The sequence below is a fragment of the Callospermophilus lateralis genome, chromosome 13, assembly GCF_048772815.1.
Source record: "Callospermophilus lateralis isolate mCalLat2 chromosome 13, mCalLat2.hap1, whole genome shotgun sequence".
NCBI lineage: Eukaryota > Metazoa > Chordata > Mammalia > Rodentia > Sciuridae > Callospermophilus > Callospermophilus lateralis.
In genome coordinates, this window is record NC_135317.1 from 57,769,261 (window position 1) to 57,793,633 (window position 24,373).

Genomic DNA, 24,373 nt, shown 5'->3' on the forward strand with positions numbered 1-24,373 from the left:
CCACTAAAACAAACAAAGCAAAGAAACAATTTCAGAGCTCTTGGAATTGACCAGAGGAAGATCATTTAGAAAATATTTCTGAGATGCATTGAGAACTATCCAAACATGTCCATATACTATGTTAATGATTCTCTCCAGATGGAACTATAGTGAATTCAAGAACATCCCTGTCAAAATTCTGGTATGCTTTTTGTTAGAATTAATGAGCTTACACGTAAATTTACACAGCAGTACAGAAGATCTAGAAAAGCCAAAATATTTGGTGAAAATATCCTATACTTGGAGGATTCATTCTATGTAATCTTAATACTTAATATAAATATATAGGAATAAAAGAAACCTATAGAATTGGAATAATGAAACAAAAAAATGAGTCTGAATGTAAACCCTCATATTTATGCTGAACTGATTTCTCAGGAGAATCAGTTCAGTTATAATTCAATGAAAAAAGGATAGTCTTTTCACATGTTGTTGGAACACCTGTATATCCATGTTTGAGGGAAAAAATGAACTTAGATTAAAATTAACTCAAAATACATCATCAGCTGAAATGTAAGAAGTATATAAGAGAAAATCTTTGTGATTTGGGGGTTAGAGAATTGCATTTAAAGCAGTCTATGAAAGAAAAACTATGATACATTGAATTTCAAAATTTGAAAACAAATAAGAAAATGAAAAGACATGCACAGGTAGGGAGGAAATATTTCCACATCGTATATCTGATTTAAAAAATACTTCTATTCATAACATATAATTTTTTTTAAAATTTTAAGTTATCAATGGACCTCTATTTTATTTATTTATATGTGGTGCTGAGAATCAAACCCAGGTGCTCTACCACTAAGCCTCAACACCAGCCCAACATATAAAAATTTTAAAACTCATTTCCTACCCACAATCAAGTATGTAGAGAAAAAAAATGAAATTGACATTTTGTGAAAGATGATGTATGAATAACAAGCACATGAAAAGATCTTCAAAGTCATTAGGAAAATGTAAATGAAAATGACAGTGAGAATGCTGTATGTACATGCTCAAGAATGATTACTGTAATCAAGAATGGTGGCATACCAAGGATATGGAGGAACTAATATACTGCTCATATTAAATGGTATAGCAACTAAGGAAAAATAAATAAATAAATCCAGTAAAAATAAATGTAAAACATAAATAAAAAAATTACCAGGGATAATAGCAAATAAGCAAAACACTAAAATCCAGGAGAGGAAAAAAAATGTAACAGCAAAAACAAAAGTGTTAATGGGAAGGGAGGAAAAAAAAAAATAGGCACCAGTGCAAACAGCCCAAAGGAGTTCCCTGCATGGAATTTTCACAAATGGACTTTAAAATAATGAATCAAGAAAGTAGAAAACATTGTGAAGAATTTAACTTCTGCAGTCCATATAAAAAAATCAAATGGTCTCTAAAATTGAAAAATCAAAAGATCAAAATATGTAATAGGAAATTTTCAAATCAGATTGGAAAGAGCTAAAGGACTGGGTACATTTAAAAACAATTCATACTATTATACAGACAGAGTTAAAAAAAATAGAAAGTACAGAAAACAGAATACCAGATGTAGAGGACATGATAAAAAAAACTAATAAATAAATATTTGGTTTCCCTGAAGGAGAGAAAAAAGACAATGGCAAAAGCAGTGTTTGCAGAGTTAATAGCCTATAATTTCTCAAAGCTTTTAAGAAATATTTAACCACAAATTCAAGAAATGTCACAAACCCTAAAGGTGATAGAATCCAAACACCATGTAGACAAATCACAGAACTGCTGAAAAGTAGCAACCAATCAACATAAAATCCTAAAAGAAATCAGAGAAGAAAGATTCATTGTATTCAAAGGAGTAAAAAGCTGAAAGCTGACTTCTCAACAGAAAGGGGATGGGAGAAGGAATCTAGAAGAAAAAGGAATTTAGAATGTTGATGCACCAAAAGTGAAGACACAAATTCAGCATGTAAAAAACTCCACAGAACAACCTACTTTCTTTCTTTTTAACAACCTACTTTTTTTAATGAATAAGTTACAATTAAAAAGTGTTATATAGAAATCTGTAAGACAGACTTAAAAAGACATATCAAACCATAAAATTGCATTTACTTAATTGGTTTCACGATTAAGTTTAACAAATGTTGAATAACTGGAAATTTGAATAGTTGATACCAACGTGATGGTATTATGATACTTGTTAAATTTAAGTATGATGATATTATAATTATATTTAAAAAGATATAGCCTTATTTTCAGATATGAGTGAATATACAATTTATCTTACATATATCTTGTATGTGTGTGTGTGTATATATATATACATATATCTTATTTTATATATATGTATATATCTTATTTTCAGATCTATGTATGGGTGAATATACAATTTCTGTTATTTCTTTTAGAATAATACAAGAAAAAGGGGAATAGGATAGGGGCATAAATGAAACAAGATTGATGGTGGGCTCATGGGCATTCACTTGTATTGTCCCATTTTGAATGTGCTTGAAATTCTTTATGACTTGATTTAAAAAAAAAAAAGATGACAAAGACATTTGCAAATGAGAGACACAAAGAAACAAAGAGATATGATGTTAACATTCTTCTGACAAATGTGAATGTTCACAGAACCAGAACTGATTTAGTGTAGGGTATAAGGACAAGCAAAGGAAGCATGAGAATTCAGAGTACTTGTTATTAGCAAATCCAGTGACCAGAAGATGTGTAATAATTAAAAGACAAGAATTTTTGAGTGGAAGATTGTGAATTATCAGATGTAAAAATAGGTGTCTGAGCACCTTGAAGTCTTGGTCCTAAAAGTTATGCATACTTTAAAAACTGCCTTTCAGCTTACTACTTTGTATGAGAATTTAAGTATACGCAACCAACAGTTAGAAGAAGAGGTGAAAGATATAGCAGACAAGAAAGAATCAGTTGCACATTGGGAAGCCCAAATCACGGAAATAATTCAGTGGTGAGTTCTCTTTTTAATGTGTGTTTTCAATATGTTTTGTGTTTCTGCTGTTTTCTGTTGTTTCTCTGTTCCCCAACTCCAGCAAATGCTCCATACCAACTTTACATGGCTTTATTGAAATCTGATATATATTTTTTTAAGAATAGAAAGTGTTAACCCCTCTAAAGACAGAGTTGACCCTTAGAATCTTATCCACAAGTTCTATAGCACAGGCTTCTAAGATCAAAACAGCTGTATACAAATTATTTAAGAAATAGCCTGAGAAAAATTTAGAAACGGGTGGTTCTGTGCTCATTAGTATAACATATTAATTCATACATGGCATTTTTAAAACTTTTTATGGTTACAGTTTAATCAACAGTTCCCTAATATCTCAGGACTCTTTTTTTAAATTATTATTAAGTTAGCTAGTAACCTTTGTATTAATTCATTAAATGGTCATTATTATGCTTGTCAAAATTTACATATTTTATATATATGGATAAAGTGGAATCCAAGGAGGACTTTATTTCCTAATAAAAATAGGTGCCCTAATTTTTTAACCATTATTGGAATATGATGGATGTTTGCTTTCTGTCAAAACAAATAGTTTCTTTATGTATCTATAAAACAATTACTTGGAAATTTTAATTTCCTTTGCTTTTATTTTGATTCAAGCATTTTTTTCACTTTTCTTACTTTTTCAGATTAGTAGCCTTCTTAAATAAAATCAAAAGTGAATGAACACTTTTTAAATTTTTATTTTTAATAAAGTATTTTTTTAATAATTTTGCTCAATGACTGAGTATTTGGTTTTGCTTAATTATAGAACTCTTCAGCTAACAATTATCATTTAGGCATGAAGCTAAAAATTCATGTGTATTTTCATTTAGTTATCACAACAATTCCGTATGATAGGTATTATTATCATCCCTATTTTGTAGGTAAATAACACAGTTAGAGGGCATTAGTGACGTGTCCAAACTTGCACAACTGGTAAGAGCAGAGCCAGGATTTGAAACCAGGTCTAACTCAAAATCTAGGTTACTAATTAGTCTTTGATACATGTCCTCTCTCCCAAGTTCTTTAGAACTGTATGTTGAAAGACAGGAGAATTAATCAGGCAGAACTTTTCTATCCTTGTATTTGAATATACAACCCAGGTAATTCCACGTGGTGTACAACCACAAGAATAGGATCCTAATTAGAATAAGTTATATTCCATGTATATATGTCAAAATAAAAAGAATAAAAATAAGTAATTTTTTTAAAAAGAACTATTATATATCTTCTGGGTTTTTTTAAATTTTTTTTTAATTTTTTTTTAATTTTTTTTATTGATTGTTCAAAACATTACAAAGCTCTTGACATATCATATTTCATACGTTAGATTTAAGTGGGTTATGCACTCCCATTTTTATCCCAAATACAGATTGCAGAATCACATCGGTTACACATCCACATTTTTACATAATGCCATATTAGTAACTGTTGTATTCTGCTACCTTTCCTATCCTCTACTATCCCCCCTCCCCTCCCCTTCCATCTTCTCTCTCTATCCCATCTACTGTAGTTCATTTCTCTCCTTGTTTATTTTCCATTCCCCTTACAACCTCTTATATGTAATTTTGTAAAACAATGAGGGTCTCCCTCCATTTCCATGCAATTTCCCTTTTCTCTCCCTTTCCCTCCCACCTCATGTCTCTGTTTAATGTTAATCTTTTCTTCCTGCTCTTCCTCCCTGCTCTGTTCTTAGTTGCTCTCATTATATCAAAGAAGACATTTGGTATTTGTTTTTTAGGGATTGGCGAGCTTCACTAAGCATAATCTGCTCTAGTGCCATCCATTTCCCTGCAAATTCCATGATTTTGTCATTTTTTTAGTGCTGTGTAATACTCCATGGTGTATAAATGCCACATTTCCGTTGTATCCAATGTTGTAATATTTATTTTATCCTTTTAATTGGTACATTTTAATTATAAACAGTAGTGAGATTCATTTTGCCTTATTCATACATGCACTTAACATAACTTGATCAATCTCATTCCCAAGTACTTTCCCTATCACTCTCCCCCTTTCTCACCCTGATCTGTTTACTCTACTTATCTCCCTTCTGTGGTTATTGTTGTTGTTAACCATTCATTTAATTGTTGTATTATAGTTTATATATATGAGTGGTATATTCACACATGGACATAGCATAATTTTGTAGATTTCATTTCCCAGTTCTTCCCCTTGCTCTCTCTCTCAGTCCCCTTCCTCAATTCTATTGATCTCTGTGTTAGGCAGCTTTTTGTTGTCATGATCAAAATGCCTGACAAGAACAACTTAGAGGAGGATAAATATATTTTGGCTCACAGTTTCAGAAGTTCAGTTGCTAGTCAGCCAATTCCATCAGTGTGGGCCTGAGATAAGGCAGAAGAGCATGGTGGAAGAAAACTGCTCAGCCCGTGGCAGCCAGGAAGGGGGGTGGGGGGGAGAAAGAGAGAGAGAGAGAGAGAGAGAGAGAGAGAGAGAGAATATGAATAAATGAATGAATGAGAATGAATATGAACAAGGAGGGAGCCAGGGACAAAATATAATCCATAAGGACATGCTCCCAGTGACCTACTTCCTCCAGCCATCTACTTCCTCCAGCCATGCCCTTCCTTTCTACAGGTTTCCTCTAGTAATACATTCAAATTGTTAATCCATCAAATGTATTCATCCACTGATCATGCTATAGTTCTCATAATATAATCATTTCATCTCTGAACATTCCTGCATTGCTTAACACTTGAGCTTAAAGGAGAAAACTTCAAATCCAAACCAAACAGTTTCCCTTGTATATTTTCATGAGATTCAACCCCACATACATACACATTTAATTCCCTTTTTTTTCCCTGTCTAGCTTCCTCATATGAAAGAAAACATTTGACCTTTGGCTTATTTTACTTACCATGATGTTCTCCAATTCTGTCCATTTACCTGCAGATGATATAATTTCATTCACCTTAATGAATGAGTAAAACTCCATTGTGTATATATACCACATTTTCTTTATCCTTTTGTCTATTGACAGGGACCTAGGTTGTTCCATAACTTAGCTGTTGTAAATTGCAGTCCTATAAACATTGGTATGCATGAATCACTCTAGTATGCTGATTTTAGACTTTTTGGATTAATACCAAGGAGTGAGATAGTTTGAATACATGATGATACTATGTTTGAGGAATCTCCATATTGTTTTTCAAAGCAGTCTACTACTTTTCAGTCCTACCAACAATGTGTAAGTGTACATTTTTCCACACATTCTCACCAGCAATTATTATTTGTATTCTCAGTGTTTTAGTGTAGTTTTATGTTAGTCAGCTTTTTGTCATTGTAACCAAAGTACCTGAGAAGAACAACCTGGAGGAAAAGTTTATTTGGGGTATATAGTTTGCGAGTTTCAGTCCATGGCTGGCTAATTCTATTGTTGTGGCTCTGAAGTGAAGCAGAACATCATGGCAGAAAGCCCTGGTGGAGGAGAGCTGCTCAGCCCGTAGCAGACGGCAAACAGAGAGCAAGGAGCCAGGAACAAAATACAGTTCCCAGTACACCTGCAGTGATCTACTTTTTCCAGCCATGCCTCACCTACCTATAAATAAATTGCAGAATCTAATCATTTCACTAACATGAACTCTTTTGGGGGACACCTCATATCCAAACCATAGCAATTTTGATTTGCTATGTTTTTCTTTTAATGTTTGTTTGTTATTTGCATTTCTTCTTTGTAGAAATTTCTTTTTAGATCATTTGACCATTTGTTGATTGGGTTATTATTTTTTTTATGTGTGTGTTATGCTTTTTGAGTTCTTCTGTATTCTGGATGTTAATCTTCTGTCACAAGAGTAGCTGGCAACAAGATTTTCTCCCATTATATAGGCTCCCTCCTCACTTTTTTTCTTTTCTTTTTAAAAATTTGTTCTTTTTAGATATACATGAAAGTAGAGTATATTTTGGCATATAAATTCATGGACTATAACTTAGTGTAATTAGGATCCTCCTCACACTCTTATTTCCTTTACTGTATACAAGCTTTTTAATTTAATGCTATCCACTTATTGATTTTTGGTTTTATTTCTTGAGCTTTTGGAGTCTTTTAAGGAAGTTGGTGCCTGTGTCAATATGGTAGAGTGCTGATCGTATGTTTCTTCTAGCAGGTGTAGTATTCTGGGCTACTTCCTAGGTCTTTGATCCACTTTGAGTTGATTTTTGTGTAGGGTGAAAGACAGGGATCCAGGTTCATTTATCTACATCTGGATATCTAGTTTTCCCATTACTATTTGTTTAGAAAGGCTATCTTTCATCCAGTGTATATTTTTGGAAACTTTGTCAAGGATCAGATGCCTGTATATGTGTGCATTTGTCTCTGTATCTTCTATTCCATTGGTCTTCATATCTGTTTTTATAACACTACCATACTGTTTTTTCATTACTGTAGTTCTACAGTATAATTGAGATAAGGTGCTCCCATGCCTCCAGCTTTGCAGTCATTGCTCAGGATTGCTTTGGCTATTCTGGGTCTTTTATTCTTCTCTGTGAAGTTTAGGGCTGTTTTTCTTTCTAGTTTTTTGAAAAATGTCATTGTTTTTTTGACAGGGATAACATTGAATCTGTAGATGATTTTCACTAATGTGACTCTTTGACAACATTAATTTGGCCTAACAAGAACATGGGCATTCTTTTTATCTTCTAAGGTCTTCTTAAATTTCTTTCTTCAGTGTTGTATAATTTTCATTTTATAGGTTTTTCACCTCTATAGATTTATCCCCACTTTTTTTTTAATTCCTTTTTTGAGTTTATTGTGAATGGAATTATTTTCCTGATTTCTCTCTCAGCAGATTCATTATTTGAGTATATGGAAAGCTACTGATTTATGTATGTTGATCTTATATCCTACTACTTTGCTGAATTTGTTTGTGAATTCTAGAAGTCTTCTGGTAGTTTTTTAGATCTTCTATATATAGGATCCTGTTTTCAGCAAATAGAAGTAATTCGATTTCTTCTTTTTCCTATTTTTATCCCTTCAATTTCCTTCTCTTGCCTGTTAGCTTTGACTAGCATTTCAATAACTGTATTGTATAGGAGTGTTTGAGAATGAATATCCTTTTCTTATTCTTGATATTAGAGGAAATTCTTTTAGGTTTTCTTCAGTTAGTATGTTGTTGTCTTTGGTTTTGTCATATAGTCTTTATGATATTAAGTTCCTTCTAAACCTAGTTTCTTCACTGTTTTTAGCATGAATGGGTGCTGGATTTTGTCAAAGACTTTTTCTTGCATTTATTGAGATGTTCATTTCATTTTTTCTCTTGATTTTCTTTATGTAATGAATTATATTTGTTTAATTGCATATGTTGAACCAATCTTGCAAATTTGGGAAGAATCCAACACCTGATCAGTGAGCACAAGCTTCTTAATATCTTTTTGAATGCTAATTGCTAATATTTTCTTAAGAATTTTTTGCATCTGTGTTCATCAGAGATATTGGTCTGTAGTTTTCTTTCCTTGATGTATCTTTCAGGGCATACAGGCTTCATAGAATGAATTTGGGAGTGTTTCCTCACATTCTATGTCATGGAAAAAATTTAGAAGGATTGGCATTAGTTCTTTGAAGGTCTGGTAGAACTCAGCCAAGGATCTATCTGTTCCCAAGCTTTTCATTATTGGAAGGCTTTTTATTCCTGTTTCAATCTTGTGGCTTGATTTTGGTCTGTTTAGGTTTTCTATAGCCTTATTCAATTTGGGAAGGTCAGGGTGTCTAGAAATTTGTCAATATCTTTTAGATTTTCCATTTTATTGAAATATAAGTTTTCAAAATAGTTCCTAATGATTCCCTGAACTTCATAAATGTCTGTGGTGATAGCTTCTTGATTTGTGTCTTTTTTCTCTTTCTTTTGTTTAGTTTGTCTAAGGGTTTATCAATCTTGCTTGTTTTTTCCAAAAGTCTACTCCTTGTTGCATTGATTTTTCCTATTTTTTTCTATTTTCTATTTCATTAATTTTGGATTTGATCTTAATTATTTTCTGTCGTATTCTGGTTTTAGAATTAGTTTCTTCTTTTCTAGGTCCTTGAGATGTAGCATTAGATTGTTTATTTGGGATCTTTCTGAGTGTTGTTTTTGTGTTTTTTTTTTTTTTTTTAATGTAGGTATGTAATGCTATAAACTTTCCTTTTGAAACTTCCTTCATAGTATTCCAGAGGTTTTAGTACATTGTGTCACTATTCTCATTTGATTCTAGGAAAGTTTTTATTTCTTCTCTCATTTCTTCTTTGATCTATTTCTCATTCAAAAGAGTATTGTTCAATCTCCATGTGTTTGTGTTTTCTATAATTTGCCTTGCTGTTGATTTCTAATTTTATTTCTTTATGATCTCATGAGCTGCAAGAGTTTATATTGACTTTTTGTGTTTACTAAGACTTGCTTTGTGACAGTACAATATGGTTTGTTTTTGAAAGGGTTCCATGAGCTGCTGTGAGAAGAAAGTGAATTCAGCTGTTGTTGAATGAATTATTCTATAGATATATGTTAAGTCTGTTTGAATTATTATTTAGATTACAAGTATCTTCATTAATTTTATGTCTGGATGACCTATCTATTGGTGAGAGTGGTGTGTTGAAATGACCTAGTATTATTGTATTGGGGGTCTGTCTGGAACTTAATATCAAGCATTGACCATCATCATATCTTATCATTGAATTATTTCCTTTACCAGTATATAGTGACCTTCCTTGTCTTTTCTGATTGATTTTTGCTTGAAATATGTTTTATTGGTTATGACAATAGCTACTCTTTATTTTTTTCAGACAACATGGGCATGGATTATCTTTTTCCATCCTTTTACTTTCAGCCTGTGGGTACCTTTACCTATAAATGAGTCTCTTCCAGGGGCTGGGGCTGGGGCTGTAGCTCCGTGTTAGAGCACTTCCCCAGAACTTAGGAGGTACTGAGTTTGATTCTCAGCACCACGTAAAAATAAATAATAAATAAAGGCACTGTGTCCATCTACAGCTAAAAATATGAAAACAAAACAAAAACGAGTCTATTCCACAAAGCCTGTAATTGATTCTTATTTTTTAATTCACTCTGCCACTTGATGTATTTTAATTATAGAGTTGAGGCCATTTCCTGCCATTTTGGTTTGTTTCACATATTTAATTTATTCTTAATTTTCAATTTTGTTTAATTGTTACTCTAGTGAACTTTATGCATTCGGGAGTTCTGGAGTTTGTTTTGAGTTGTGTGTATAATGTTTCTTGAAGTATTTTCTGTATAGCTGGTTTAGTATTCATGAATTCTTTCAGTTTATCCTTACCTTGGAAAGATTTTGTTTCAGCTTTAATTCTGAACGATAGCTTTCCTGGAATAGCAATATTGGTTGGCAGTTGTTTTCTTTCAAAGCTTGTATTATCTTTCTAAGCCTTCTAGTAATTTAGAGTTTGGGTTGAGTTTACCACTAAATGTGACCTGACATATTTCTCTGTGGCTTTTAATATCTATACTTATTCTGCATATTAGGCATTTTGATTATCATGTGTCTTGGAAAGGTTCTTTTTCAGTCTTGTCTATTTGGGGTTTAATTTGCATCCTGTCTGCAGATGTCCATATCATTCCTAAGGTTTGAAAATTTTTATGCTGTTATTTCACTGAAAAAATTCTCAGTGCCTTTAGGCTGTATCTCTATGCCCTCTTTAATCCCAATGACTTTCTTTTTTGGTACCAGGGATGGAAACTAGGGACATTTAACTACTAAGCCATATCCCCAGCTTTTTTTTTTTTTTAATATTTTTTAGTTGTAGTTGGGCACAATACCTTTATTTTATTTATTTATTTTTTTATGTGGTGCTGAGGATTGAGCCCAGCACCTTGCATGTGCTAGGCAAGCGCTATACCTCTCAGCCACAACCCCAGTCCCCCAAGTCTTTTTTTACATTCTATTTTAAGACAAGTTCTCGAAAAGTTGCTGAGGGCCTTGCTAAATTGCTGAGACTTGCTTTGAATTTGTAATCTTTCTGTCTCAGCCTCCTGGGTTGCTAAGGATTACAGGTGTGCACCACCATGCCCAGCCCAGTGACTCTTAAGTGTGGTGTTATTTTTATCTAAGTTCTTGGTACATTTTGATCATGGTCTTTATTTTTCAATACTGCTTTTGAGTGTTTAAGTTTATATGCCTTGTTTTCAAGGCCTGAAGTTCTGTTTTCTATATAATCTAAACTTTGATGATGATTTCAACTGAATGTTTATTTGATTTTTGATAATTATTAATTGTCAAGATTAATTTTTGATTTTTGATAATTTCAGCAAAATAGTTGAGGCAAAAATTATCCTTCAAGTAATGTATTGGAGTGAATGAGGGTTAAGTATTAGAGGGATTAGACTAAGTAGCTTAATGATCGGAGGGAGGAAAAAAACAGGAAATTTTGGATTGGGGCCGCTAGAACAAGGAATCCTTTTGGATTATAGAAGGTCTGTCATGAAATTGAAACTAAAAGGTGTAGTAGGGACAATAACCATCTGTATAGCAATGATTACTGTGGAATTAAAAATACATTTTAATTACTTAGCCAATGAAGAGATGAGAGAACTCCCTCTAAAACTGTTTTTAATAACTAAGTGGATGAGTATAAGTGCACTTAACCAGATGGCCTGAAAGCAAGAGGCAAGAGATAGTGTCTGGGGAAAGAGATATCTTTAAAATCTGGCCACTTAAATAATATAGTTTTTTTTTTCATTGTTACTGTACCAGTGTCTTTCTTTGTATTCTAAATAGCTAGTTGTAACATGGGCTTTTTAAAACATTGCCAGCTTTAATTTGTGTGTAACTGAATTGTGAACCTCTTCCCATCTGTTGACAGGTCATGACATGTGATAGAACTTTGGAAAGATGTTACTTAAGAACTTCATTAAATCTATTGCTTATTTATTAAAAATTTTTTTTATTTGTTTTAATTAGTTACACATGACAGTACAATGACCTTGACATATCATACATTTGAATTAGATGGGATATAATTTCTCATTTTTCTGAGTGTACAGATTGCAGAATCACATTGGTCATGCAGTCATGTATATACACACAGTAATAATAATAATGTCTATTTTATTCTACTATTCTTCCTTTCCCCCCATTCCCTCCCCTCCCCTCCCATCATTTCTCTCTACCCAATCTAAGGTGACACTATTCTTTTTTCTTTTTTTCCTCACATCTTCATACATGTATTTTGTATAACGATGAGGGTCTCCTTCCACTTTCCATGCAATTCCCCTTCTACCTTCTTTTCCCTCCCACCTCTCTTCCCTATCTAGAGGTAATCTTCTTCCCATGCTCTTCTTCCCTACTCCATTTTGAGTCACCCACCTTAGAAAAGACATGCAGCATTTGGTTTTTTGGGATTGGCTAACTTCACTTGGCATAATCCGCTCTAATGCCATCCATTTCCCTGCAAAGGCCATGATTTTGCTATTTTTTACTGCTGAGTAATATTTCATTGTGTATAAATGCCACATTTTTTTAATCCATTCATCCATTGAAGGGCATCTAGGTTGGCTCCACAGTCTAGCTATTGTGAATTGTGCTACTATAAACATTTGACGTGGCTGTGTCCCTGTAATATGCTGTTTTTAGGTCCTTTGGGTATAGACCAAGAAGGGGTATAGCTGGGTCAAATGGTGGTTCCATCCCAGCTTTTCAAGGGATCTTCATACTGCTTTCCAAATTGGCTGCACCAATTTGCAGTCCCACCAGCAATGTATGAGTGTACCTTTTTCCCCGCATCCTCGCCAGCACTTGTTGTTGTTTGACTTCATAATGGCTGCCATTCTTACTGGAGTGAGATGGTATCTTGGAGTAGTTTTAATTTACATTTCTCTGATTGCTAGAGATGGTGAGCATTTTATTGTGTATTTGTTGATTGATTGTATATCTTCTTTTGCTTAGAATTGCTTTAGCTATTGTGGGTCTCTTATTTTTCCACATGAATTTCATAATTGCTTTTTCTATTTCTGTGAGGAATGCCATTGGGATTCTGATTGGAATCTCACTGAATCTGTAAAGTGCTTTTGGTAATATGGCCATTTTAATAATATTAATTCTACCGATCCATAAGCAAGGTATATCTTTCTGTCTTCTAAGGTCTTCTTCTATTTCTCTCTTTAGGGTTCTATAGTTTTCATTGTATAGATCTTTCACGTCTTTTGTTAAGTTGATTCCCAAGTATTTTTTTTTTTTTGAGTATATTGTGAATGGGTAGTTTTTCTCATTTCCATTTCAGAGGATTTGGCACTAATATACAGGAATGCCTTTGATTTATGGGTGTTGATTTTATATCCTGCCACTTTGCTGAATTCATTTACTAGTTCTAGAAGTTTCTTGGTAGAGCCTTTTGGTCTTCTAGGTATAGAATCATCAGCAAATAGTGCTAGTTTAAGTTCTTCTTTTCCTATAGTTATTCCTTTAATTTCTTTCATCTGTCTAATTGCTATGGCCAGTGTTTCAAGAACTATGTTGAATAGAAGTGGTGAGAGAGGGCATCCTGTCTTGTTCCAGATTTTAGAGGGAATGCCTTCAATTTTTCTGGATGAGGATTAGTGTAGATAGCTTTTACAATGTTGGGGTAAGTTCCTGTTATCCCTAGCTTTTCTAGTGTTTTGAACATAAAGGCGTACTGTGTTTTGTCAAATGCTTTTTTTGGATCAAGATGGTCATATGGTTCTTATCTTCAAGTATATTGATGTGATGAATTACATTTATTGATTTTCCTATGTTGAACCAACTTGCATCCCAGGGATGAATCCCACTTGATCATGGTGCACGATCTTTTTGATATGTTTTTGTATCCAATTTGCCAGTTTTATTGAGGATTTTTGCATCTAAATTCATTAGAGATATTGGTCTGAAGTTTTCTTTCTTTGTCTGTCTGGTTTTGGAATGAGGATGATATTGGCCTCGTAGAATGAATTTGGAAGTTCTCCCTCTTTTTCTATTTCCTGAAATAGATTGAAGAGTATTCGTATTCGTTCTTCTTTAAAGGTCTTGTAAAACTCTGCTGTTTCTGTCCGGTCCTCGACTTTTCTTGGTTGGTAGTCTTTTGATGGCTTCTTCTATTTCCTCACTTGATATTGGTCTGTTTAAGTTGTGTATATCTTCCTGATTCAATCTGGGCCGATCATATGACTTAAGGAATTTATCAAAGCCTTTACTATCTTCTATTTATTGGAGTATAAGGTTTCAAAATTATTTCTAATTATCTTCGGTATTTCTGTAGTGTCTGTTCTGATATTGCCTTTTTCATTCCATATGCTAGTAATTTGGGTTCTCTCTCTTCTTCTCTTCACTAGCATGGCTAAGGATCTGTCAGTCTTATTTATTTTTTCAAAGAACCAACTTTTAGTTTTGTCAGTTTTTTCAGTTGTTTCTTTTATTTCAATTTCATTGATTTCGGCTCTGATTTTAATTATTTCTTGCCTTCTATTGCATTTGCTGCTGATTTGTTCTTCTTTTTCTAGGGCTTTGAGATGTAGTGTGAGATCATTTATTTGTTGGCTTTTTCTTCTTTTAAGGAATGAACTCCATGTAATGAATTTTCCTCTTAGTACTGCTTTCATAGTGTCCCAGAGATTTCGATATGTTGTGTGTTTGTTTTCATTTATCTCTAAGAATTTTTTAATTTCCTCCTTGATGTCTTCTGTAACCCATTGTTCATTTAGTAGTATATTGTTCATTTTTCATGTGATGTAGGAATTTTTCTTCCTTATTTTATCATTGATTTCCAATTTCATTCCATTATGATCGGATAAAATGCATGGTAATATCTCTACTCCTTTGTATTTGTTAAGAGTTGCCCTATGGCATAATATATCTTCTATTTTTGAAAAGGATCCATGTGCTGCTGAGAAAAAAGTGTATCCGCTTGATGTTGGTTGATATATTCTATATATGTCAATTAAGTCTAAGTTATTAATTGTGTTATTGAGTTGTATAGTCTCTTCATTCAACTTTTGTTTTGAAGATCTGTCCAGTGGTGAGAAAGGTATGTTAAAATCACCCTTGATTATTCTGTTGTGATCTGTTTGTCTCTTGAACTTGAGAAAAGTTTGTTTGATGAACATAGCTGCACATATATATTTGGGGTATATATATTAATGATTGTTATGTCTTGTTGGTGAATGGTTCCCTTTAGCAGTATGTAGTGTCCTTCTTTATACCTTTTGATTAACTTTGGCCTGAAGTCTATTTTATTTGATATGAGTATGGACACCCCTGCTTGCTTCCAAGGTCCATGTGAGTGGTATGATTTTTCCTAACCTTTCATCTTCTGTTCATGTCTGTTTATGTCTTTTCCTATCAGATGAGTCTCCTGTAGGCAGCATATTGTTGGATCTTTTTTTTTAATCCAATCTACTAGCCCGTCTTTTGATTAGTGAGTTTAAGCCATTAACATTTAGGGTTACTGTTGAGATATGGTTTGTTCTTCCTGCCATGTTTGTTTATTTTTGTTATTTAACTTGATTTGTTTTTCCTCTTTGATTAGTTTTACTGTACTACCTCCCACTGTTGATTTTCGTTATTATTTTTCATTTCCTCTTCGTGTAATGTTTTGCCAAGTATGATTTGAAGCTCCAGTTTTCTTGCTGAAAATTCTTTTAACTTTTGTTTATCGTGGAAAGTTTTTATTTCATTATCAAACCTGAAGCTTAATTTTGCTGGATACAAGATTCTTGGTTGGAACCCATTATCTTTCAGCGTTTGAAATACATTGTTTCAGTATCTTCTAGCTTTCAGAATCTGTGTTGAAAAATCAGCCATTAATCTAATTGGTTTACCTCTAAATGTCATCTGCTTCCTTTCTCTTGTGGCTTTTAAAATTCTCTCCTTGTTCTGTATATTGGGTATTTTCATTATAATGTGTCTTGGTGTGAATCTCTTGTGGTTTTGTACATTCGGCGTCCTATAGGCTTCTAGGATTTGGATTTCCATTTCATTCTTCATGTCTGGAAAGTTTTCTAAAATTATTTCATTGAACAGATTGCTTATTCCTTTGGTTTGGACCTCTATATCTTCCTCTAATCCAATAACTCTTAAATTTGGTCTCTTTGTGTTATCCCAAATTTCTTGGATGTTCTGCTCGTGGTTTCTTATCAGCCTTTCTGAGCAGTCTAGACTCTTTTTGAGATAATATACTTTGTCTTCGTTGTCTGATGTTCTGACTTCTAATTGTTCTACTCTGCAGGTGATACTCTCATTTAAGTTTTTAATTTGGTTTACAATTTCCTTCATTTCCAGGATTTGTGTTTGATTTTTTTATATAACCTCTATCTCCCTGTAGAGTTGATCTTTTGCTTCTTGGAATTGTTTATCTAATTCATTGTCAAAGTGATCTTTCATTGTCTGCATTTACTGTCTAAGGTCTTCCTTGAGACTCCAGATCGTTTGAGGCATGTATATCTTGAAATCTTTATCTGACATTCTTTCTGCTGTAGTTTTAACTCCTCTATTATTGAGTTGTCCTGCATTGTTTGTGGTCCTTTTTTCCCTTGTTTTTTTTCATGTTACTCACGTTTCTTTCCAGCTCTGTGTGACTGTTGTGTTCTTATTTTTCTCCTATAGATTTGTATTGCTCTTGTATAGTTCTGGGAGCTCTCCTTTGTGATGGGAGATAATGTTTAGAGATGTTGGATTCAATTGTAATTTAAAATAAATTCATTAGCTTCATAAAAGGCTTATAGATTCTGGTGGCTACAGAGAATTGAGGGTCGGTTGTAGGACTTTAGCAGGAAAGATGTGAGGGTATGGGGGTTAATACATCTTAGCTACTTTGGAGAACTCTAATGAAGTTATTAACAGGAGAATAGACAGGAGGTATTTTAGGGTAGCTAAGTATGTGGGAGGACAATAAGAAGCATAGAAACATTCACCTATTTGCATTTAGTAAATTACACGTAGTAGAAATAGTAACGGGTGGGAGAGAAAGCGAAGGAGAAAGAAAAGTCAAAAGAAAAGAAGAAGAAAAAGGGGGGAAGAGATAAGAAAAAGAAATGAAAAAAGAGGAAAAGAGAGAAGAAAAAGATAAAAATTAAATAGGAAAGAAGGAAACAGAGAAAAAAAAATGCACTCTTAGAATTCAGTTTTCTTCTCTTCCAGTAGGTGTCCTTGTGCATTCCAGGTTGAGTCTCTGCCCTCAGTGGAGGAAGCAATCCTTGTGAGGTGGCTCTCCCTCCCCTTCCGGGTGCTTCTCCAGTCCCGGTCTCTTTGGGTTGTTCCGGGTCTCTATCCCCCTCACTTCTCCTGCCCTCTAGGCCCCAGTGACTGGAACTCTTCTCCATAGTCCTGGGTTCACTCTGGGCTTGTGGTGCTCTGCGCTCCTGATCAGCTGAGAACTACCTCTGTGTTGGGTAGACACCAAGTCATCACAGCTGTGGAGAGGGGGAGTTGGAAACCGGCAACCTGTTCTGTCTTATTCCCTCTGATAGCCATGCTCACCGAGAGCTGGCCAGAAAGGTTTTGGGTTATCATAGCTGTGGGAGGGGGAGTTGGAGATCAGGCACCTTTTCAGTTTCACTCGGTTCTGATAGTCACGGCCACCGAGAGCTGGTGAGAAAGGTTTTGAGTTATCACCGCTGGGTAGAGGGGGTGCTGGAAATCACACACCTGTTCCGATGCCAAAAACTCTCTGCCTGTTACAACCATCCAAAGCTGACGAAGTAGATTTTCCATGATGGCGACTGCCCATTTCGGAGTCGGGGTGTCCAGTGAGGAGGAGGGAGCTGGGCTATTTCTCCAATAAGTCCAGACTTCAGTCCTCCTCCAGTGCCCTGCGGAGACGCAGGTCGCAGTCTGGCACGCTCTAGCTCCAAAGGATCTGTAACTCTGTGTCCCTATGCTGCCAGAACTCCACGGGGCTCAACTCCACCTGTCTGCTGTGGGTTCCTGGGCTGCGTTGCTGGCCGGTTTCCTCACCTGGAGGGACTCAGATTTTCTCGGGATTCTGGGCTGCGCTTGTATCCAACCACTGTTTAAAATCCTGTCACAGGCTCCATGAAGCTTATATGCGTGAAAGGGTGCCCCTATGAGGGAGAGTGTCTGACCATTCACTCGGAGTCACACCAGTAACGAGTTCTCCTCTACTCTGCCATTTTGGAAGTCTTCTATTGCTTCTTTATGAACTTTAAAATAGCGTATATGTCACTGAAGTTTTTCTGTTTTACTTTTGTGCTTTATCTCTGTCTTCATGTGTGTATATTTTAGGGTCAGTGATGAAAAGGATGCACGAGGCTATCTTCAGGCCTTAGCTTCTAAAATGACTGAAGAATTGGAAGCATTAAGAAGTGCCAGCTTGGGTACACGAGCAACTGTAAGCTCTGCCATTTTGCATAGAAGCTTATCATATTAGATTACAAGGCTCAAAAAACACTATCATAAATCTGATTATTTATGTCAGTTCTCCTAGGCGTTAGCCTGCTGGAAGTTTTCAAGAGAAATCAGTTAGTTTAAGTCTTTACCAGTTTAGGAAAACAACACATAAATGCTTAACAGTAGTCCATATGAATAGTCATTATTGGAAATAACTGTTAGGAAATATTCATTTGTATGTGAATATTGACCATTATTTCTGAGTTTAATGAAAAACATATTTTTGTATTTCTATTCTAAGTGAAAATGGTTGGTGCCTATAAGTAGCTTTCGAATTCATTTGGATTATTAAGTTTTAATGTTTAAAATAGGGAGTTAAAAACACACTCTTTCTACTTTATAGGATATGCCCTGGAAAATGCGTCGTTTTGCAAAACTGGATATGTCAGCTAGACTGGAATTGCAGTCAGCTCTGGATGCAGAAATAAGAGCTAAACAGGCCATCCAAGAAGAGCTGAATAAAGTTAAAGCAGCTAACATCATAACAGAATGGTGAGATTGAAAAAATCTAGTCCAAGTAGAATCATTTCTAAGGTTTTTAACAATTATTTAGAGAAATATTACATGTTTGCTTATTTGCCTAGTGCTTAAAAAAAAAGATTTGAAAAAGGATCAGATGCTTTCAAGCTCTATAAGTAGTGATAAGGGTTTTTTTTAAATGTATTTTTTAGTTGTTGATAGGCTTTCATTTATTTACATGTGGTGCTGAGAATCGAATCCAGTGCCTTACTCATGCCAGACAAGTGTGCTACTGCTAAGCCCCAGCCCCAGCCCCAGTAAGATTTTTATACAGCCTCATTTTCCTCTCGCTTGTCCATAAAGTAGAATTAATAATATTTCATTGTTTATTTTCCCCTTATTTGTAAAGTTTAGTTAACTCTCATAGTTTATTAGTCTAAATTTTCCTCATGTTCAAGGATATCATATTTGTTCTGGACACACCAACTCAAACCTATTATCCCAGTGACTTGAGCGGTTGAGGCAGGAAGATCATAAGCTTGAGGCTCATCTCAACAATTTAGTAAGACACTGTCTAAAGTTTAAAAAGTAATAAAAAGGGCTGGAAATATTATTCAGTGGTAGAGCACTCCTAGGTTCAGTTCCAGTATTGGGGAGTGGGAGGAGAGGGAATATCATATTTTCCAGTTGTAGTGGCACAAACTTGTAATCCCAGATACTTGGGAGACTGAAACAAGAGGATCAAGTTCAAGGCTGTCCTGGGCAACTGAGTGAGACCTTGTCTCAAAGTAAAATTTTTAAAAAGACTGGTGGTATAGCTTAGTGGTAGAGCACTTGTCTGTCATGTTCAAGGTTCTTGGATTAATCCCTACACAAAGAAAAAAATATATTTGTGTGAAATTGCAACATATGGTCAGAACAAAATAGAATTATTTGAAAATTGTGATCTCTACCCTTGGTCTTTTACATGTAAAGATTCTATTGACAGTAAATTTCATAAGGGCAGAATATCTTTTGATTTTACTTATTTTTCATGTTTCTATATTTCCTAAAAAATAGAATCTCCTAGTCTTGGAGGCTGTTAGCTAATGAACACATTCCCTCTATTGTCACAACAGTAGAGAAAATCATAGTCTGAATGTATAAATGATAAAATGAAAAATTATAATTGGATTGGATATAAATATGATTCCAAAATCAGTTAGGGGCTGAGAATGTGGTTTAGAGGTACAGCACTCACCTAGCATGCACGAAACCCTGGGTTTGATTCTCAGTATTACAAAAAATACAACAAAAAAATTATAAGCTTGGACTGTGGTTGTGGCTCAGTGATAGAGCACTTGCCCAACATGTGTGTGGCACCGGTTTCAATTCTCAGCACTGCATATAAATAAATGCATAAAATAAAGATCCATCAACATTTAAAAAAAAAGTGTAAGCTGGACATGGTGGCACATGCCTGTAGTACCAGCAGCTTCAGTAGCTGGGGCAGGAGGATCACAAGTTCAAAGCCAATCTCAACAATTTAGCAAGTCCATAAGCAACTTAGTGACACTCTGTCTGAAATTTAAAAAAAAAAAAAAAAAAAAAAAAAAACCAAACAGATTAGGAATGTGGCTCAGGGATTAGTATTAAAAAAAAAGTCAGTAGAGGTGATATAGAGGAAGAAAACAAAGTTCACATTTCAAATGAAACTATAAACACAAAGATCCTTTTGGTGCTCAGAATACTAAAAGTTCCAAAAGCAAAAGAAGAAATATAGGGCTATAAATTCACTTTTTGATGGTGTGATCACAGCCTTAGACTTTAAACTGCACCCATTAATATTTTGAATCAAATCAAAGGCCAGATATATGGCACCCCTGTTGAATTATGAACTTTTTGTAATAAATGACACACATGAATTATGTTTTACTTACATGTGTTTATGTGGCGTTAAAAAGAACAGAAGTTTTTCTGGAGAATATGAACGAAACACAGCATAAAGACCTACTGAGTGTCATTCTGTGTGTTGTAATTTGGAATAAATATAATCTTCCTGTGCCCAGGACATAGAGCTTACACTTAAAATATCCATAAAACAGGTAAATAAACCAAATTGATAATTATAAACTTACAAATATGTTCTACTTTTATGGTTGTTTATGAATAAAATATAACAACTCTAAAATCAACTGATTTTATAACATTTTTAAAGTTAGTAATGTAGCTCAGGGCCGGGAAACTTTTTCTATAAAGGACCAGGTAGTAAATATTTTAGGTTTCAAGGACTATATAGCCTCCCTCACAGCTACTCAACTGTGCTATTATAGTGTAAGGACAACTATAGTCAGTATTGAAATGAATGATTCTGACTGTGCTCTAATAAAACTTAATTTATATAATAGCAGGTGACAGGCTGTATTCATCCTGCCTAGAGTGGTTTGCAGTACCATGATTTGGCATGATTTGCCCTTACTAATTTAGTGAGCTACATACAAGATGCCTCCCTAGTCAGCAATAAAAAATTAATGACATGTTTTCTTTGTTTTTCTTATTTAAGTAAACTAAAAGATTCAGAGAAGAAGAACTTGGAACTCCTATCAGAAATCGAACAACTGATAAAGGACACTGAAGAGCTTAGATCTGAAAAGGGTATGGGAATGTGTGTTTGTATCAATCAGGACTTACTGTTTTGTCATGAATATATCTTATTACAGAAGAGTCAGCTTATTGTGTAGGTGGGAAAATTGTTCACATGTGCACTCAGGAACATGTGCATGGTATATGATGCACACATACACACACATTTGGTAGACTGGTTTTGAGTCATTTTGTTTTACTTACTAGACATTGTTTTAAAAGGTTATAGTAACAGAAGAAGTCACTTTCCCATAAATTTACCTGTTCAAAAATGTTATCTATTTAACATTTTGGTCACTGAAAAATTATACTGTATAATACTCTGAAATGTTACTATCTAAATTAATCAGTCCAATAGTGGCAGTGTGTGTTCAAAACATGGTAAGGAGACTTCAACAAGTATTTATTTGTGCCTAGAAGGTCCACAATCTTGAGAGGGATTCACTTTCAGGAGAGTTGAGAATACAATGTATGAAAGAAATAATGAGCAATCTAATTTGTTATTAATTGGGCAATATAATAATGAAGAATTATTTTGACATTTCAGTGCCGCCTTCTAGTTTGATGCTTAACGTTGCTGGCCCTATGGGATTTCCCAAATTTATTACCATTTTCTTGAAAACATTACTTTTGTATTTTTTCCATTAATGTGGAAGCTAATAGTGCTTGATAGCTTTATTACATGCATTTCTTAAACTTTCTTTCCATAATATACATATTAAGAATGTGAAGGTTTAGTAAAAATAAATTCAGAATGTTATTTTTCTAAATAATGGGATATTTTACATTCAATTTTCCAAAATTCATTTTCCTAATAAAGGCTATCCCTGAATACTTCACTAATTAATGGGGTTTATATTAAGCCCATGGGCTTCTTTCTCTGTCATTCCCCAGTGCCATTACATACTTAGAGATAAAGCTGGTTGGGTCTTTGAATCCAATCTAAAGTTGTGGAATACAGAGAGCAATCACACAGAGGAGCTCACATGACAAAGCTATTTAAAGAAGTTGATGTTCAATAATTTTTTGTTGGTGGAATTCCTTACTGAAAAAGAGAAAGAAGGAGCCTCCAAAAAGTGAATGGGAACTCAAATTAAGTACATGAGCTATCATGCTAAAATGAGAACCAGGCTGGGTTTTAATTAATGAAGAGTAAAAAGAAGAAACATTTTTTAGTGAAGAGATAAAAATGAATACATAAGACCTGGTTCACTTGTGGCCTTAAAGCCAACTTAATAGGAGAGAAACAAGTGCAGAGTATGATTTACATCAGATGACATTTACTATATCATTTTAAAATTAGTCCTAAACTTGAAAAAGAAAAGTGTTAAATTTATCACATTGTTTTGAAGAGATGTTAACTAAAGCTTTATTGTTTGTATTTTGATTACTGCAAAAAGAAAGTTTCACTGTTATAATGTATTATAGCTGCTTAAATATTATAAGGTGACATTTATGAAATGAAGACAAAGACTTTAAAAAAAAATGCCTTGTTTACGCCTATATCCCCAGAATCTAGGACAGTGTCTGGTACATAATAGTCTCAACAAATATTTATTGACTGAATAAATTTCTCAACATATTGATCCATCTGGTAATTATGGTATATAATTAGAAGATAATATGGGAAAACACATAAAATGTCATTTCTTAAAGATATAGAAGTCAAAATTGTGTGATTGCTTGTTTTATCCTTCCTAGTATTTATCATCATTTTTATGTTTTAAGAAGTATTTTAGAGGGATGGGGATGTGCCTTAATAGTAGTGTTTGCCTGGCATGCTCAAGGCCATGGATCCCCAGCACCCAGAGAAAAAAGAAGAATTAAAAAATATATATTTTGAAAATTATGTGTTTAAAGTTAATATCATAGCCACAAGATATGTACGAATTTTTTAATTCATCTGAGAAAAACTGGAGTTTGGATTCATCATTCTTTTAGTTGAATAATACCTGCAGTCAGATTGACTAACTTTTTTTCATAATTAAATACATTTGTTTTATGACTGCATTATTTTCTTATTAAAGATTACTTATACTTGTGCTGTGTGCTTGGTACGAGTATTTCAAACAGAAACCTCATTTGGTGATAAATGAGCTTAGAAAAATCACACATAAACAAGCACCTACATTCTCTCTAGACTATCAAAAGATTTAATGTGGGTTTTTTAATGATTTACCAGATAGAAAAAGAAAAAAATCCCATAACAAGTAACTCAAGAACAAGTATTTGATAGAAGTAGATGTTATTTAATTGTTGAGTGATAGTCTAGGAAAAAATAATGTAATTTGGCTCTTCAAATATGTAGCATTAATAATATTAATCAGCTTTGAAATATGATATTTGAGAATAGATTTAATAGATTGAGACAGGAAAGGTTATCCATAAAAATTAGTATTGATTGTTCTAGTTTTAAAAAAAGTTGCTGCTGTTTTCTAGGTATAGAGCACCAAGACTCACAGCATTCTTTCTTGGCATTTTTGAATACGCCTACCGATGCTCTGGATCAATTTGAAGTAAGTACTGAACTTTTCAAGTATCCTTTGTAATTTAAAATTCACTTTGTGATTTAAAATTTATTTGCAATAAAACTGTTTTATTGCATCTCACATAAAAGGATCTAGAATCCTATAAAACAGCAATATAGTAGGGAAGTAATATGTTCTGGATTCTTATGGAAAGTATAATCACACTTGTATTTAACAGAACATCCAAGAAAGGTGTAAATATGAAAGTCATTGTTAGTTTTAAAAGCATTTTGAACTTCCCTAAGAAGCAATAAAAGCAGAACAAATCCCAACTTTTAAAATAATTTTGACACTTTTTATTCCAAAGCACAGAGCCACAGTAAAAAAAAAATAAGTGAAAAATTTGAAGCTCACAATAGTGTATTGGTGTTTCTTG

General features: G+C 33.8%; 1 protein-coding gene across 9 annotated transcripts in view; it reads left to right on the forward strand.

Moving 5' to 3' along the window:
• Cdc42bpa (CDC42 binding protein kinase alpha) overlaps nucleotides 1-24,373 on the forward strand; it is a 323,243-nt gene that overhangs the window by 222,962 nt on the left and 75,908 nt on the right. For all 9 annotated transcript variants that reach the window (XM_076831696.1, XM_076831690.1, XM_076831691.1 and 6 more), the window contains 5 exons: nucleotides 2,853-2,977; nucleotides 18,224-18,329; nucleotides 18,732-18,880; nucleotides 21,390-21,481; nucleotides 23,909-23,985. In XM_076831696.1, coding sequence (XP_076687811.1) covers nucleotides 2,853-2,977; nucleotides 18,224-18,329; nucleotides 18,732-18,880; nucleotides 21,390-21,481; nucleotides 23,909-23,985 — 549 coding nt within the window. The remainder of the gene's footprint in view (nucleotides 1-2,852; nucleotides 2,978-18,223; nucleotides 18,330-18,731; nucleotides 18,881-21,389; nucleotides 21,482-23,908; nucleotides 23,986-24,373) is intronic.